Raw genomic sequence first — 15,724 nt, forward strand, 5'->3', positions numbered from 1 at the left:
AGTCGGGCGGTGTCTTTTCCCAAATTTAATAGAACGCCAAAGATTCGATATTTTTCTTCTTTCGATTAATCGTTTAACGTTACATAACTAAATAGTGAAACACGTATCATACAAGGTCCCAAACACCCGAATATTAAATGCACAGTAATATAAAGTAGACTAATCACATTTTCACATTTGAAAAACATTTGACCAATTAAATGAATTTATTAAATTGATCGACATTATGGAGCGGATCGACTAAAATTGAGTGGAAACTAGTTCAATACATGCAGTTATTCTATTTGAGATAATAATCGGTTGATAATTTGATAATAATTACAGTAGTTGCAGCATTGTATGGTTTCCCCTTCTCCAACGTGATAAATTGCTGCTTTTCCTTGTTTTATGTCATTGTAAAAATCGAATACCTTCGACTGTTGTTTGGACTAATGCTTGGACAAAGCAAGAACTTCGAAGAAGAACAGTCGTCACATCAATCAATAATAAAAAAAAAGAATTGTCAGTTGCAGCTCTTGTTCCTTTTGATGAAGGTGACAGTTAGCTTTGAAGGAGTCGGTGCATAGACTTTCTACTTTTAAACACTGCAAAGTAAAAGCATGAAATGAAGTTGCAGTTTGATGATTGTGTGCTTACTAATCAAGTGTGAGAAGCTAGATATTCGGAGCAGGGGCGTTGCACAAACTTGTGGACCCTTAGCGTAAGCCTTCTGGATGGGCTTCCCCCCACATCCACGGCTACATGGCTATTTATTTAATATCTTTGTGGGCCTGTCTCACATTAACAATTCTTAGCTCTATCTGTGGGTGCCTCTTAAAACAACAGACTTTAGTTTTCCGCCTCCTGAACTCTTGCATTTTGTCTCTCTCTCTCTCTGTACTGAAGATGAACGTGGGCGTAGCTCACAGCGAGGTGAACCCCAACACGAGGGTGATGAACAGCAGAGGAATATGGCTCACCTACCTGCTGCTGACCGTCGTGTTGCACATCGTCTTGCTCAGCATTCCTTTCTTCACTGTGCCGCTCGTCTGGACTCTTACAAACATCATCCACAACCTGGTCAGTTAAAGATAGACGTATATAGCAATGATACAACAGTCGTTACTAATCTGACATATATTTATTTTTTAGGGATGGGCAATACGATATTTACCATGCCACAGTCCCACAAATATTTTGCTATACAGTTTATATTGTGTTATTTTACCTATATAGCAGGCGTCTTCAATGGTTTTTAGGACAAAGACCCCTTAGCTAAAAGTTTGCACATATATTGTATACAATTGAGTTGCATAATAAACAGGGCCGGATGGATGCAAATGAATAGATATTATGTTTTATCCTTAAATATACATGTGGAAGGCACAGTGAATCCTTAAGCTGAACTGTATGGCTACCATAGTGGCTAACTTAGTAAGTTTATTTTCAAAATTCCATTTTGGGAAAAAAATATTTTTTTTAACATAATTTGGTGGCTCTCCAGGGGTCACGGACCCATTGTTAAATACCTCTGCTATATAGTATCTCTGGGTGTGTTAGACCATCATGGGAAATGATTAAAATCCATGAGTAGGACCACTATATGTTAAAAGAATAGTTCGCATTTTAGAATGACTGATATTTTTAAATCTGTCTGTTAAATATGAAACTACAGTTTTTAATTTGATGGTTTTGCATTGAAGTTCACACTGATCCGCACTTTACTGTGTGTGTGTTCTCAGAGTGGCAAATTGCAGTATGAAGCTTTAACCCGGATGTGCTTAGCTTAGCACAAAGACAGGAAAACTAGTCTGGATGTGCCCAAAGGTTAAAAGAAAAAAAAAACGTTAGGTTACGTAAAAGGATATAGCTATTTCTATACCGCTAACAAGGCTCATAATGGCACCACACTTCCAAGGTAGCACGATGAGGGACTCTACATGTAAACCAAAGCAATGAGAACTTGTAAGTTTTCTGACAGTTTAATTAAAAAGATGGTTTATAAAGACAGTACTGTTTGTGTACAAAGGCAGGCGCCATCTTGGGAAAACAGTCATGACCAGTCAAATGACGAACGCTAACCTAATGTGTTATTAACCTGTGGTTAATAACACATTAGGTTCATTTTGTGCCGGAATTGTCCTTTTAAGAGGTGCTGGTACACAGAATTAGTTATATTTTTGGACAGAGTGATGCTAAGCCAACCAAACCAAGTCCAGCATATTGATAATGATCAGTTATGTGCGTGGATATTGATCAATTGAGAATTGATCTTCTCAACGAAAAATGATATTCCCAAAATGTCAAACTATTTCTTAAATGTTAGATGTGTCTGTGAGTTATGCATCAATGTAATTTGTCAATTCACTGGATTTGCCAGAAAACAGACTTGTTTGATTCTCTGGAAAATCTTCTGACATGATATATGATTAGTTATACCTGATATGAAGATGGCATAAACTGTAGAAGATAATTGTATTGCTCTCCCACCATTTATTTTTACCCCAAATGTCTTAAATCTCCATCAGTATGCCAATCATGTTTAACCTAAAGAAGTGGCTAAGTAACTTTCACTTTGTTACACTTACTTCACCACGAAACCACTTAATCATCAACAGTTTAAAATAACTGGAATTGCAACATCTGCATATATAGATTATTAAACATGTGGCAAGCTTGCACGTATACGAGGCATCTTTTCAGTTGTTGAAAATGAGAGTTTGGGTAAATATCCTCCTCGAGACAGCTAATGATTCAGTTGTACTCCTGAACTTCTGAGAATTACAGTACTTGGAGGGGAAGCCACCTGTCTTTGTGGCTGATAACAGTTTTGCGTCTTGTCTCTGCAGGTGATGTACTTGTTTCTACACACAGTGAAGGGCACTCCCTTTGAGACACCGGACCAAGGCAAAGCTCGACTGCTCACACACTGGGAACAGATGGACTACGGTGTCCAGTTCACATCGTCACGCAAATTCCTCACTATCTCACCAATTGTTCTGTAAGTATAATTTGGAATGTCTATTTGGTTTGAAGTTTCTCTGTCAACATGATAGCTAAATCAGCATGTAGTTAAATATGTTTTTGACTGAGTTCTTTAGGCTGTTGGGCTCTCTTCTAGCCCTCATTTTTAGCCCATCTGGGAAAGATTGTAGGGTGACTTACCTGTCAAGCTTTCCATTCTCACGCAACTTATTTATTGTGATAAAAATTAATTAAAGTGCCCATATTATGAAGAAAAAAATCACTTTTTTCTGTGTCTGTGGTGCATCCCCACGCATATAAACTTGGGAAAAACTGTCCATGGTGGTTTGAGTGAGACACGGGTTTCTGAAGGTCCTCTGCCTTCAGTCTCCAGGCGAGCTGTTCAAAATCTGTTGTCTCTGGCTGACAATGTTATGTTATGTTATGTATATGTAATGCTTCCAGCTGACTCGTTTTAAAACAAGAATCAAAGGGGTCTTAAAGATCCCACGACATGGTGCTCTTTGGATGCTTTTCTATAGACTTTAGTGGTCCCCTAATACTGTATCTGAAGTCTCTTCCCCAAAATCCAGACCTCATAAGGTGCAATATTCCAGATCGGCCCATCTGAGCTTTCATTTTCTCAAAGGCAGAGCAGGATACCCAGGGCTCGGTTTACACCTATCTCCATTTCTAGCCACTAGGGGACCACAGGTTGGCTGGGGGAATGCATATTAATGTTTAAAAAAACTCACAAAGGGAAATGTTCATGCCATGGGACCTTTAGACATGCACTTGATGGTAGGGCTGCATGAAAGAAAAATATCTAATTGCATATTATTGCTGATTAATGCAATATGATTCAGGATACTGGAGGGAATGGTGTTTTTTATATATTCTAATTCTCAAAAATTATTCAAATAATGAATAAATAGTGTGATTTTTGCGAGGATCCGTACCAAACAGAGATTTTTTCTTTTCTTTCTAGTCTGTAGGATAGGATTTTAGGATTTGTAGGCCGTGACGTCTCTGCAGCACCACAATACGTAATTCAGAATGGTTTGACCACATAATTTGCCTTTTAACAAATATTGTTGTCCCCCTCCCCCGATGATTTGGATATTGCACTAGTCCATATTTCAATTTCAATAAAATTGCGATTAATTCTGCTGCCCAACTTGATGACTACATGTATGTGATCTTGTGCTTGTGGCATGGCTCTGCAAATGGCAGTGTCTGTTAGTCCAGACTGAAATATCTCAACGTTATGATTTATTGGCATGTAATTTTGTATAATGGCTTTGGTGATCCACTGATCATTCCTTTAGCGCCATCATGTCTGGACAGCTATTGGTTGAATTGCCATTAAACTTGGTACAGACATTCATTTTTCCCTATGGGATGAACTGTATTAGTTTTGGTGATCCTGTAACCTTTTTTCTATCACCATCAGTAGGAGGGGGGGAATCGATACAGCATAGTATATTTATATAGTATATTTTCAGTGGCAATACTGTATCGATACACAGGCACCAAGTATGGATCTTTTATTATGTGTTGGTCAGTTTGTCTGCTTGACAATGTGGTTTTGCAGCAAAAAAATGGAAGTGATTAATGAAAAATCACGAAGTTGGAAAGAAGGTTATAAATTGCAATCTATCGTAGAATATTGCAATATTTTTCAAATCGCGATAATATCGTATTCTGGCATAAGTATCGTGATGATATCGTATCGGGAGGCGTCTGGTGATTCCCACCCCTACTTAACATTGTCAAATCTTTGATTCCTTCGATATTTAGATTAAACATCAAAAGGGCTTTTCACACTGCACTTAGCCCCAGGCTAAGAAAGCATTCGCGCTGTTGCAATCCTGGCACATTCCAAGTGGGCCGACCCTGGCTTTAGCCTCAGGCTTGCTGGCCCTGTTCCGGATCAGGATCAGCTTTGAGGTTGCGGGGTTATCCCATAGTGACGAAATCTACAGTCTAAAAGTTAATTTCCCACACGTGTTACAGCAGACATTTAACCCACAGCTAGTAGCAGCGCAGTGTGACTCGCATAGCCCTGGGATTACTTCATCATGCAGGCCAAAAGCACTGCAGAATAAAATATCAACCTGTGAGGTGTCGTGGAGCGTATTTTTTCTTTTTGATTATGATGTGAAACTCATCCTTTGTCGTGTACATTGACACTATTCTCTCTCTATATGCAGGTATATCCTTGCCAGTTTCTACACAAAATACGATCCCACGCATTTCCTAATCAACACAAGCTCCCTCCTTAGTGTCCTCCTCCCAAAGTTGCCTCAATTTCACGGAGTACGGATATTTGGGATCAACAAATACTGACAGAACTGACTGAGCTTTGGATTTTAACCACCAAACACTGGACATCTATTTTTCTGTTTCTGCTGAACTATTTTATGTCTAGAGGTTGACGAGACGAGAACCACTTGGATTTGTCTTAACTGTACAGACTGTGTGGCGTAATATATGAAAGTTGGTTTGCGCTGTCTCTTGCAGCATGCCTGAGATGCCTGCTGTTTTATGAAAGTCATTTATTTCTTTACTGACATTCCTTTTGTAAGTTTGTCAAAGGGCCAGACACGTTGGCTTCAAGAAAGAGCAAATTTTGAACTGCACTGCTTTTGAGTGTGACATTCATACATTACTTTTCTGTCTCAGATGATTTCTGTTGCAAACTGCACTGACTGCACATCTGTAAAACTCTCTGTCTGTTGCCATAAATGTGAATGAATTCATTGTGACAGTGTGGTTCATGTTCCGAATGAAGCTTGCAAGTTTTTTGCGTTTATGCTTTTTTTCTTGATTTACTATGATGGATCTACTTGCAGCATGCATTTACACGCCTACAATATACACTGCAGTCTGGCTGTGGGACGCATAATCATGTAATTTACTGTTTTCTTAAAAATGGGTATGTCTTTTCCCACTTATAAAATGAGCAGTGAGAGCTACACAGTGTGCACACGTGGTCAACTTATCTCTATTCCACATGGTCAAGTCAAAAAAAACGGCAAACTCTTTTTGTGTAGGTTTGTAAGAATCAATTGATCGTTTGTGGGCCATATTTTAAGCTGTGGGGAAGTACAGACACTTTACATGAAGCCACCGTGAGGGTGCTGTCACAGTGCGTGCAATATGCTCAGATATCGAAGGGATACCCCCTTCCCCCAATGCGGTCATGTCTGTATTGCACTGAGGTTTCTTTGTTGGTTTTGCGTTGTTTTAGGGAAGTCATAGGAAATGCAACACCATGTGAATTAGATTACTGTTGAGCATGCCGACCTGATCCTGGGAAACATGCAAATAATGCCCGATGTATCAGCTGTCATCCGTGTAATAATTTGCAACAGTTATCGGGGTGTTTCCTACCTTCAAATGCTTGCAGGGGGAAGTTTTCAAACTAATTTTATCAGATATGGATCACCTCGAGATTGAGAGAAGAGGATGAATGCAATGTTCCTGCAACATCTACAAAAAACTACCTGATATAGGATAATGCTATGTCGGTTTAACAGCTAATTTTGGTTATCTACTGCAGATATGTGGTTTACTGTATATGTAGCTCGTGTATGCTACTTATCACTTCGTTTTGATTTTAACATTTTGAAACCGTTACATGGAAAGATATACCAAAGGAGATGTCAGAGGGAGAGTGAAGATATAAGAAAGGTCAGAAATTTCTACTTTGCTGCAAAAGGTGAACTTCTTAGAAAATAGGGGATAAAGTGAAATGCCGTTTCATTTGGGAATTTAGATAACTGAAAGGCAAACAGATGTCATTCATGTGGCTGGATTTGAATGTTTCATTTTTCAAACAGATTTAAACTGTTTGGTGCGTCACTTCTAATCAAACGCAGCATCCGTACAGGTCAGCCCTGTGTTTGTCAAATGGAAATTCCAAAGATTCATGTCTATCTTCCTCCCACTGGTCAAATTAATACGTTTTCTGTAATGTATCTAGACTAGCTGATCAGATGATAGGACATTGATCCAAAACAACATTAACCATGGAATCAGTCAGTTAACCCTTGTGTTGTCTTCCCTCCAACCATGAAACTTTATTACCACTTTTTCAATGTTGTCGATGTTTTTCAATGTTCGAAGGCACATTTTTTCTGACAAAAAATCTGAAAATGGGTCAAATTTGACCTGAGGACAACATAAGGGTTAAACAAATGAGCCCCAAATCATCATTTTTTAGCTTCTAAAATGCAAGGATGATCTTTTATACCACTGTACATTAACTAGTTGAGGGCGTTGAGCTGTTTTTTGGACAAGGATGGTCCAATGTCCCATTTTGACATTGTTTTGACAAAAACTATTTGAAGACACCTTCTGGTGGGCATTTTTTACTAAACGATTAATAATAGAAAATTCAGTTAATTAGTTGCAGCCATAGATGCAAAGAGGAACCCAGTAAAACTACAAAATCCATATGGAAAATCTTAGTGGAAAAGTAATATTCAGATCTTTTACTAAAGTAAAAATAAAGTAAGGTAAAATTACAGAAGTACTAGCGGGAAATGTACTTCAAGTATCAGAAGTAAAAGTAGTCATTATGTAGCAGAATTGTCCTTGTCAGTGTGATTTTCTCGGGATTAATATAAAGCAGGTGTCACTAGTATTTTATGTTGTAGCTGATTGATGAAAATCTACTTTAAGCACCGTTTGGTAGTTAAAAAACAAAGAAAATGATCGTATATTTTTAAAACCTTAATCTGCAAAGTAACTACAGCTAGCAGATACACTTACTGGAGTAAAAAGTACATTTCCCTCTAAAATGGAGTAGAAGTAGAAAATGGAAGCATAAAATAAAGATAGAGAACGTAGTTACTTTCCACCTTTGAAGAAATTGTATTTGCACTTTGAAAAATAAAAACCTCTGCTTTTTGGCTTCAAATGCATTTTACCATTAACCAAAGCCATAACATCTTGCCAAATTTTAGTCCTAATAATATTTTACAATGATGTTAAGGCATGCACATCAGAGCTCAAATATGTTTGTTTTATTCAAAATACTTTGGGGATACTTCCTCTGATGTACAGTATGTCTATTAAAATAACAGTGAAATACAAACTTGAGCAAACTTTTCCTCCCTCAGCAGTATGCTAGAAAAAGAGTGACTCCCTCGTCATGCTGCGTTCAGAGGTGAGAACGTTAAACACATGGTGTACGATACATGCAATCTGGATGGCCTCATTACAGTTTGCTGGAGTGAGCCCATTAAGAGGCTAACAGCGTGAACACTATGTTTTGAAAACTAAAATGTAAAAACCTTTTTGTAAGCTTAAGACAACACAAACTACCATCACACAGTAAAAAGTTCAATTGCTTTGACTTCCCAAAAAAAAGGTCCCGATCACAGAGCATCACTGTATTTGTAACCTCAATTTTAACAAAAGCCTTTGTTCCCTTAAAAAAAAAAAAGGAGTTCTGGCTTTAGTGCACATTTGTGGAAACTACATTACTTTGCCACATTGTTCTCCCTGTTGACTCTCAGTGATTTATCGTGTGTGTGCGTGGTGCCTCTTGTGACTGAAATCACAGTCCCGTAGTCACTCCGAAGTCAGTCGGGACGTTAGCACAGAAGCCACGGAGAGCGGTTCTCCGGCCACCTTGCTGAAAGGCAATAATATAATCGTATCTATTTTCATTCGCCTTTTAACACAGTGGTGTCTCACTCGGGTCTCATCATAGGCTTAATGTCGTCTTCCTCGTCGTCATCCGTGTCAAAAAAATCATCCTCAAAAAAAGTTCCCCCAAAGCCGTATTCCTGCGCGTGCACGGACACCTCATTTGACATCAAGTGAGGGGACCCTTCAATGAAATCAGCAAACCTGTGGGTTAAAGTGACAACATCAGCGACAACACCAGGGTTACACAATATATGAACCATGACTGGTATTTAAATACCTATATACTAACACATACACTTATATTTACAACTTAAAGGTGACATTTGGCAACACTTCAGTAAAAGACAACGTTATTTTGGATAGATTCATATTCATATACCTCAAATCTTAAATGTGCGGACACAGCTTGCAAGAGATAGTTAATCAATCACTGTTAAAAAAAATAAAAACACCAAATATTACCGACTCAATAAGATTAAATCCCCATTTCAACCAGTATTAATACACATTCTGCATTCAGACTTATGATTAAGCCATAGTTAACCAATGCATCATATCATACGTTTCAGATTAACCCTTAAAAAAAGTTAACTACACTAGTCTACAAACATGCTGATGCTACCAGAAATTTAAATGTGGGATCGACGGGATGATATTGGAATAATTATTAGAAATTATTTGCAATGTAAAAAAAGTGCAAAATTACAAGAGCAGCACATTTAGTGCACGGATGCTCTTTATAAATGGCACGATAAGATAAAAGCACAATCTAAAAAAGATTATTGTGACATCTTAATGAACACTGCTGTGCTGTCAAACGATTCAAATATTTAATCGCGATTAATTGCACATATGTCATAGTTAATTCGCAATTAATCACACATTTTAATCTTTTCTAAATGTCCCATTATTTTTTTTTCTCAACATGGAAAAGTGGATCGGCTTGCTTTGTGCAAATGGTTTTTTTTATTTTTTTTTAATGAAAACAACAGTGGCATATAGCCTACTGTAGTGTTCAATTTCATAAGTAACATTCTCACTTGGAGCAAATAATCTCTCGCACAATGTAACACTGTCCATCAACAAAAGGGGAAAAAAAACCATTACATTAAATCTACTTTGACTCCATGTGGTAAGAAGTATATCAACAGTCTCTTTTGTTTTTGTTAAACCAGGGCTGGGACTGAGTTTTAAATCATACCTTAAATGACGCCATGTGTTTGAACAAACATTGTATACTTTGTTGTGTAAATGCTATGGAACAGATTATAATTTAGGCACCTTTTCGGAGACTGAAGCCTGGACACCGTCTTCCATGGGCTGAACTCTGGGCTGTTGCAGTACTTCCTCAGCTCTTCCAGGGCACGCAAAGTCTCTTCCTCTCCCTGCTTCTGAAACTCCTCCTCAGTCAACAGGCGACGTGGCTCTGGCTTCCAGTGAATGTATCTTTTGATTCTCCTGCACAACCCAGCCAAGGGTTATTAGGAAAAATCCAAATTAAAAAAAATATATGACTACTGGTTCTAAATGGAAAAAACAATATAATATATGCTGTTATATATATCCCTGCTTTAAGCGTCAGTAGTTAAGCAACTTCCTCACTGTTATATGCCGTTACATCGCTACACTATACTTATACTCTTGTTATATTGCTGCACTACACTATATACACGTTATACTGTTGTACTATAATATATATATTACCGTCATTGCAATATCAACTGATTGAATATACATATTGCAAAAGGCTATGATATTTCGTGAACACTCGTGTTATTTTTTTTGTTGAAAAAAAAAAATATCAACAGAAACTGTTCCTTATAAAAAGGAACAGTTTTTAAAGTGCAGTTTCTGTTTATATTTTTTTCTTGTATTTAATTTAATGTTCAGTTTCTTCAGTTAAATTGTTAGCAATGATTTCCTTTTATTTGTTTAAAATACATAAGGCAATTTGTCGAGTGCAGAACTGAGTAGATTTGAATCTATTTATCACACGTGATATCATCGCAATAGTCAACATTATATGTATTTTCCTCATATCATGCAGCCAATACATTGTTATTCTATACTATATTTTGACACTACTGCACTTTATACTCATTTCATTATGTACCATATTTTACTATATGATGCTGATATGTTAGATTTCCTCTTGGAATATTTTTTATTAAGACTCTGCTGCTATTAATCCGTCACTTTATTACATCTAAATGCTCTGTATAGTTTATATTTTTTGATCAATCAATAAAAAGGTGTATCTTTTCTTATCTAGAACTAAGCAAAAAAATATATTAGAGATTATCAAATGAAAAACTCCTGTACCATTAAAAAAAAAAAAAAGAGTGCTAATACTGTGCTAAGTGTGTAAATACACTTTTGTTTACTACCACAGAGCTGCATTACACTGCATGACTTAACAGGATTTATATTACTGTACTTTTGCGCCACCTTCTGGCAGCTTTGTGAACACCCACCTCAACGCGGCAAGTGTCAGAGAGACTGGGTACTCCAGATGTTTGGAAAACACAGCTGCCACGATGATGGAGAAGGCAACTTGCTGGATTTGAATCCCTAGATAAATCAGGAGCAGACCAAAGAGCTGCAGCGTCCACGACAAGATGTTAATGCTCTTCTCATCCACCAGGGGACCGTAACGGTAACACACAGCAAACGTGATGAATCCCACCACTGCTACATAACCTGACAAAAACACAAAAAACATACACATTGACCTACAGTGTTATTTTTTACACAGTCAGTGTTTTGCACAGTTTTTTTTGGCCTAGAGCTTATCATACATATTGTGTTTTGGCCCCTGGTGATACGAATCACAAGGCTTGAAGTGGGGGCAGGTATGTGTATTGTATGTAGATTTAAGCATGCATATTCAAGCATAACATACTACAGAAAACAAAAGGTGATTCACAAGTTATCAAACATAGGGGATGCTTGACTCACTGGTCTGAAAAAATAGCCATTTAAAATTAAAGATGTTCCATTATCAGTATCGCCTCCGACACTGCCTAAAACGCTGGTATCGGGATGTACTGGAGTACAGTAGTAGTGTTTCACAAAGACTTTAACCTGAGCCAGACTGAAAACAGAGATAGAAATTGTATCACATCAATACACGGAGAGTAGAATACAGTTGTTAAAACATAATAAAATATATGACAGACTGGTATCGGATCAGTACTCTGTATCGGCCGATACGCAAGTTCAAGTATCGGAATCAGGAAGCAAAAAATGGTATCAGACCATCTCTATTTAAATTGCTAGATTAGGGTTCTTTCTTTGGTCTGTTGTGTCAAACACCAGAAGTTTGTGTTGACAAAGGGTACGTACCTAGTGCGATGTTCCAGTGTTCTCGCAGAATTACACCAAGGTTCCTGCAGACAAACTGGATGGCGTACACAGAAAACGACCAGCCGCCAACAATCAAGACATAAAAAGGGCTTTTCTGCGGTAACAGCAAACACAAAGGGTACAATAATTAGACATGAGGACAAATTGAGTTAACCTTCAAAATCACGGATATTTAAGAGTATTATGAAATTCCATACCTTTGGCAATAAGCGTGCCAAAATAAAAAAGAGGATGATGAGAGAGGCGATCATGCCTGTGCTCATACCAGCGGAGTAGAAGAAAGCTTGACTCCTTCATTAAAAGGGAGGAAAAATCTGTTAATAGCACATAATCCTGTTGAATCCTAACAATGTAACTTGAGCAAGAAAAAGTACCTGCTGAGTGATTCTGCAAAGAGGAACAACAATGCTCCGGCGAGGAATACCAAAAACAGATAGATATCAAACTCTGCAAGGGAAAAGAACCTGTGTTGACCACCGGTCCAAAAAACTGCAAATTAATTGTGTTAATTTGTTATCCACTTACTACGAAGGGGCTGGACAGTGAACTTTGTTCTGTCCGCAGGGTCGATCTTGAAGCACGTCTCCTTGCTGAACAGATTGATGTTAATAGTGGTCTCATTGTGCCGCTCACGTAACAAGCTCTGAAACCAGCTCCAGACGCTGAATCGTTCCAGCTCCCGCAACTCCTCCTCCCCCTCCACAGTTTCCACCTTAAACACGTTGGAACTCCACACTTTGATCTGTCAGAAATCTTCAGTTATTATGGACCTAATCAACAGAGTTTCGCCATAAGGAATTGTTACAATAAAGTGCTGTATAGCTTTACCTATCCGCTTACTGGCCATAAGCTTATCAAAAACCATCAACTGAGTGACCCACATCTCTGAGCAAACCCTGATGGGCCTATAACATGAGCTTTACCTCATGCTCAGGAACTGATTTACAGTAACATTTTCATTTGAGTGGAACAAGTATGAGTGGGGTTGGATACATTGACACATATAAAGCGGAAAATGTAAACCTTCCTATGAACTGTGGAACCACAATGATAAGTCCACTAAAGTGTAGCATCACATGTTTAAGCTTTTTGTACACCACGTAGGTCCAGCGGTGTAGTCTACATATGGAGATTCTACCCTTATACACCCAGTTAACAATAACTGTTGACACTATATCCATGACAAATGTAACACAGAGGCGTCTATGTCACAGATCATATCAAAGCTTTGAATCACATTTTGGAGATTTGGTCAAATTTGTGCTTAGTTCTGGATGTGGCTGAGTGCCATTCATTTAACTTACCTGAATTCTTGTCCATGTTTGCCTCCAAGTTGGCACCACAGAGTTTTTGTAACAGAACCTGTTGGACCCTGACATGACGTACTCCTCTCCATCCTTGAGATCAATTACTGGATTTTGGTCAGCTGCGGTCAAAAAGCAGAGACATGCATTTAATACTAAGATTGCATCACATGACTCGTTTCCTTTAATGTACTGTTTACTGTAAGAGAAACCTGAACATGAACGAATGTCTGTGGTCTGAACGTAATTAAAAAAGAACACCAGCAATAGTGTTCATTTTTAAGACTGTAACTCACAGCAAAACAGCTGTGCACTGTGGTTTCTAGCAACTTCTACTCAACCATTAGTTAATGCTTTAGAGTTAGAGTAATTACGACCCTATTGTATTGTATTGTTTTATATTTCCTTGCATCATATTCCATATTAATTTACATCTCTATACTACAGACCAACACTATGTACCACTACTTAATCATATCATCAGTTTAGTGTACACTGTTAACACAGAATCTGCTATTCCACTACTGTCACTTTAACACTAACTTATGTCAATTTACACGGTAGTTTTTGTCTTGTGTAATTTCTATTTTGTATTCTATTCTTGTTTTAGTCTAATATACCTATTGTTATGTATGTGTCTGTACTATTACTGTCCATATTACCGTTTTTACTTCGTTTGTGCGTTTCGTGACGCACAGGTTTTCTATTGAGCATGATTAGAATAACCTGAGGGCGGGTCGGGCTTGTGAGCTCGAGCAAAATGTCACAAATTTGTTCTCAGCAAATCTATAACAGCTAAATAAATGTCTCCCTTACACAGAGACAGAATTGGAGAACAGCCAGCAGTGACCGGGCTAACAGAAAGGCTTAGCAGAACTTCTGTAACGTTACAGTTTCACTTCATCAAAAAAAGAAGCCCAACACAAGCTAACGTGAGTTAGCGTGAGCAAAGACTTGTTTAATATACGTGTCATGCTAATTAAGGTATTATTGCTACCTAACACTGCTTCTTACCCGTATCCTGGTATCCTGAAGTGTGAGATAAACCTACAAGCAGCACCGTGAAAACCATTAATGTAGCACTTATTGAGGTATAATTGTTTATCATTTTCATGCATCCCGCCATGATGATAGCACCATTTCCCTCCCTCCTCTTATGTTTGGCCCGCCCCTTCCGCCTTCTTCTTCTTCTTCTTCTCCGCTTATGTTTTACAGCAGTTGGCATCCCATACGTTGCATTACTGCCTCCTACTGGTACCACTTGTCATCTATTATTTCATTCCATTATAATTTTCTAATCCGGTGCTTTTCAAATATGTAAACATATGTTTCCTCTGTTTTTGATAACTTATGTAGCCCTGCAAACATGACCCTGAAACCAGGACAAGCGTCTTCTTTTCCTCCCACAGACTGCAGTGCCCAGTTGGGTCTTTTCCTATTATAAAAACTGTAGGCCTACATTTCAATCTGGTATGACTACTTCTTTATTTACTGATAATGACTTGTTCTTTTCGGTAAGCCCCAATGTTTCTCAGTCCTCCTACTTTATTTTGCATGTAAGTGTCTCCCTTTTTCTACACTATCCCAATATTGTTGCCATTGTTTTGATATTTCCCTCCAAGTTATGCTTTTCCCTCTGATTTTGACAGTTTAATATTCAGTTTTACATTTCCTTTCTTGAGCCCCTTCCGCCTATGGCAGCCTGGTTGAGTTATAGGCCGTGCAGCCAATCACAGAGTCCCACTGGATGTTATTGTCGGTGTGCGTTCAATGCTCAAATGCATTGATGTGTTATTTACTACATATGAAGCTTACTTTACAGTCCGTTATCAAAAGGTATAATAAAATTCAGTGTCTTTTAAAAGGATTGTTCAACGTCTTTCCAAGTGGACTGTTGAGATGAAGTTGTGACTAAACCATATAGACCAATCTAGGCCTATGTTTAGATTTATAGATTTATATAAAGTAAAACAATGTGATTCAAATGCACCACCACAACTACAGTATGTACCTGTCAGAGAAGAAAACTAGTAGCTTTTAAAAATATTGTGTGATTTCTTAATTGCACACGGTTCGGGTGGCATAGCAAAGCTTTACAGACACACAATTGAAACACTGTCCACTTCAGTCCATCGCATGTCCATGCTTTCGTGTTTAAAATATGTAATGTTGCTGTCATTAGTTTATGTAAGTGCCCAGATAGAAACTCTTTTGCCAACCTGTACCTTTAGTACAAACAAGAACACCTGTAGTTTGACATTGGTGGAGTAAGTAAATACAAGTGGCGATATGGAGGCCTCTCAAGGATACGCTTACGAGGGTGTAGGCTACCATGGGATTTGTCCTATACACACACACTAATGACTGCAAGCATGAGAGTCCATAATAAATCTTAAATGTAAAACGTTTTATTACATCTCCATAATACCTCCATGTGGCAGCGATGA

At 38.0% G+C, this 15,724-nt stretch overlaps 2 protein-coding genes across 4 annotated transcripts in view; one reads left to right on the forward strand and one right to left on the reverse strand.

The window, feature by feature from the left end:
* The window catches only part of ormdl2 (ORMDL sphingolipid biosynthesis regulator 2), a 6,523-nt gene extending 672 nt beyond the window's left edge, over positions 1 to 5,851 (forward strand). Inside the window, exons 2-4 of the mRNA XM_034877598.1 lie at positions 886 to 1,059; positions 2,829 to 2,980; positions 5,157 to 5,851. Coding sequence (XP_034733489.1) covers positions 886 to 1,059; positions 2,829 to 2,980; positions 5,157 to 5,292 — 462 coding nt within the window. The 3' untranslated portion in view covers positions 5,293 to 5,851. The remainder of the gene's footprint in view (positions 1 to 885; positions 1,060 to 2,828; positions 2,981 to 5,156) is intronic.
* A 2,632-nt stretch (positions 5,852 to 8,483) lies between these two features.
* nemp1 (nuclear envelope integral membrane protein 1) lies at positions 8,484 to 14,517 on the reverse strand. Of its 3 annotated transcripts, XM_034877651.1 has the most exons (10): positions 14,289 to 14,444; positions 13,278 to 13,396; positions 12,499 to 12,715; positions 12,348 to 12,420; positions 12,171 to 12,264; positions 11,953 to 12,067; positions 11,082 to 11,307; positions 9,889 to 10,065; positions 8,987 to 9,037; positions 8,484 to 8,808 (listed from the first exon to the last, which is right to left on the reverse strand). In XM_034877651.1, exons 1-9 carry the CDS (start codon positions 14,401 to 14,403, stop codon positions 9,031 to 9,033), a joined length of 1,143 nt encoding a protein of 380 aa, XP_034733542.1. In that variant the 5' UTR covers positions 14,404 to 14,444; the 3' UTR covers positions 8,484 to 8,808; positions 8,987 to 9,030. The 3 variants fall into 3 exon arrangements, with proteins under 3 accessions (XP_034733542.1, XP_034733541.1, XP_034733543.1); XM_034877650.1 differs by lacking the exon at positions 8,987 to 9,037 and having other exon boundaries at positions 14,289 to 14,517; XM_034877652.1 differs by lacking the exon at positions 8,987 to 9,037 and having other exon boundaries at positions 14,285 to 14,355.
* Between the last annotated feature and the right edge of the window lie 1,207 nt (positions 14,518 to 15,724).

Source organism: Etheostoma cragini, chromosome 7 (genome assembly GCF_013103735.1).
Source record: "Etheostoma cragini isolate CJK2018 chromosome 7, CSU_Ecrag_1.0, whole genome shotgun sequence".
Classification (NCBI taxonomy): Eukaryota; Metazoa; Chordata; class Actinopteri; order Perciformes; family Percidae; genus Etheostoma; species Etheostoma cragini.

Coding starts and splice junctions, on each gene's coding strand:
- nemp1 (XM_034877650.1), bottom strand. CDS start 14,502: ATGCCAACTGCTGTAAAACATAAGCGGAGAAGAAGAAGAAGAAGAAGG. Junction 13,397..14,288: donor AGGATACCAGGATACGGGTA/AGAAGCAGTGTT, acceptor TGACCGCAGCTG/ACCAAAATCCAGTAATTGAT. Junction 12,068..12,170: donor TGGCACGCTTATTGCCAAAG/GTATGGAATTTC, acceptor CTGTTACCGCAG/AAAAGCCCTTTTTATGTCTT.